The 1366-nt window shown below is 33.5% G+C and overlaps 1 protein-coding gene across 1 annotated transcript in view; it reads left to right on the top strand.

The window, feature by feature from the left end:
* Window positions 1–491, top strand: part of LOC106792735 (cytochrome P450 4C1-like) — a 3189-nt gene extending 2698 nt beyond the window's left edge. Inside the window, exons 11-12 of the mRNA XM_014759236.1 lie at window positions 16–195; window positions 258–491. Coding sequence (XP_014614722.1) covers window positions 16–195; window positions 258–418 — 341 coding nt within the window. The 3' untranslated portion in view covers window positions 419–491. The remainder of the gene's footprint in view (window positions 1–15; window positions 196–257) is intronic.
* Window positions 492–1366: the final 875 nt, after the last annotated feature.

Raw genomic sequence — 1366 nt, 5'->3', positions numbered from 1 at the left:
TTAATCAATTTTTAGATGATTATTTAATCCCGTCGGGAACAATATGCACTGTTCAAATATATAGTGTACACAGAAATCCAAGATATTGGCCAGATCCTAATGTTTTTGATCCCGATAGATTTTTGCCAGAAAATGTTAAAGGACATTATCCTTACTCATATATTCCATTCAGCGCAGGCCCAAGAAACTGTATTGGTAAATGTCATAAGTACTGTTAACAAATGTATCTATCTATATACGTGTTTATTTTATTATAGGTCAAAAATATGCAATGTTAGAGCTTAAACTGATAGTAGCACATATAGTGCGAAATTTTTACTTGGAACCAATCGATAACATTGATGATATTGTAATGGCAACAGATATAACCTTAAGCTCTTCTAAACCACTTCGAGTAAAATTTATTCCTGTTAAATAATTATAATTTTACATTATATTTTCTATAAAATCATGTATTTATATATTGGAACACAACTATAGATAATCTTATTGCGATTGTTAGTTCGCTATGTTTATACAAATACAAAGTAAATTACGCCGTTATACTTAATCAATTCTTCATTAACCCTTTCACTACGGAAGTGTGCTCCGTCGAAGTGACGCTGCTGTACGGACCACCGTGCCGCCAGAGTAGCGGCACTGAACGGAGCCCTTGCTCCGAAAAATGTCACTCTGGTCAACTAAAGAAAAACTGAGCTAATTGTGTTTCTTGGCCAAAAATTTGATATAATGGTAACTCGACGACGCAGAATCGAATGATGCTAATTTTTTTGCAATTGGATCAGGAGATCTTTGAGAAAAAAGGTAAAAAAGGGTAAAAAAGCCATATCTTAAAATTTAGGCATTTAATCGAAAAAAGTTTTAAACAAAAGTTGTAGAGAATTGAAAAATACATAAAAAATGTWSTAARGTGTATCTTCGTATTTGCAAAAATAAGCGAGAAAATGAAGGTGAAAGGTAATTGTAAGAGAGGGGGCAAGCCACGCCGCTTCGTTGGTCTTTACAGGCGAGCGAGCTAGTGTGCTTTATCTTGGGGTCTCTCGGTCGTGAATTCGAGTGCTGGTGAGAAAAGAAATGGATATTTCTCTCTTTCTATTTGCTTAGGCGATAGCGATAATTCCTAATTCCATGCTTCTCACGCGTGTTGTAAACGTTCGATTCTTCGTGAGGGAATTATTTTTCTTTTCTTTTACGATACTACTTATGCTAGCGTGCCACTTGACAAAATTTCAATTTTTTTCGTACAAATTTTATTACATGAAGATGAATAAAAATGCATTTTTGTTTTCTTATAACATAATATAAATGAATAGAAATAATGTCTAGACAAAAAATAAAATCCACGATTTTAGAACATCTTTTCCTG

This window comes from Polistes canadensis, unplaced genomic scaffold (genome assembly GCF_001313835.1).
Source record: "Polistes canadensis isolate GaletaPanama2010 unplaced genomic scaffold, ASM131383v1 scaffold_598, whole genome shotgun sequence".
Lineage (NCBI taxonomy): Eukaryota > Metazoa > Arthropoda > Insecta > Hymenoptera > Vespidae > Polistes > Polistes canadensis.
The sequence above is the reverse complement of the archived record's forward strand: the minus strand, read 5'-3'. Positions and strand labels throughout refer to the sequence as shown.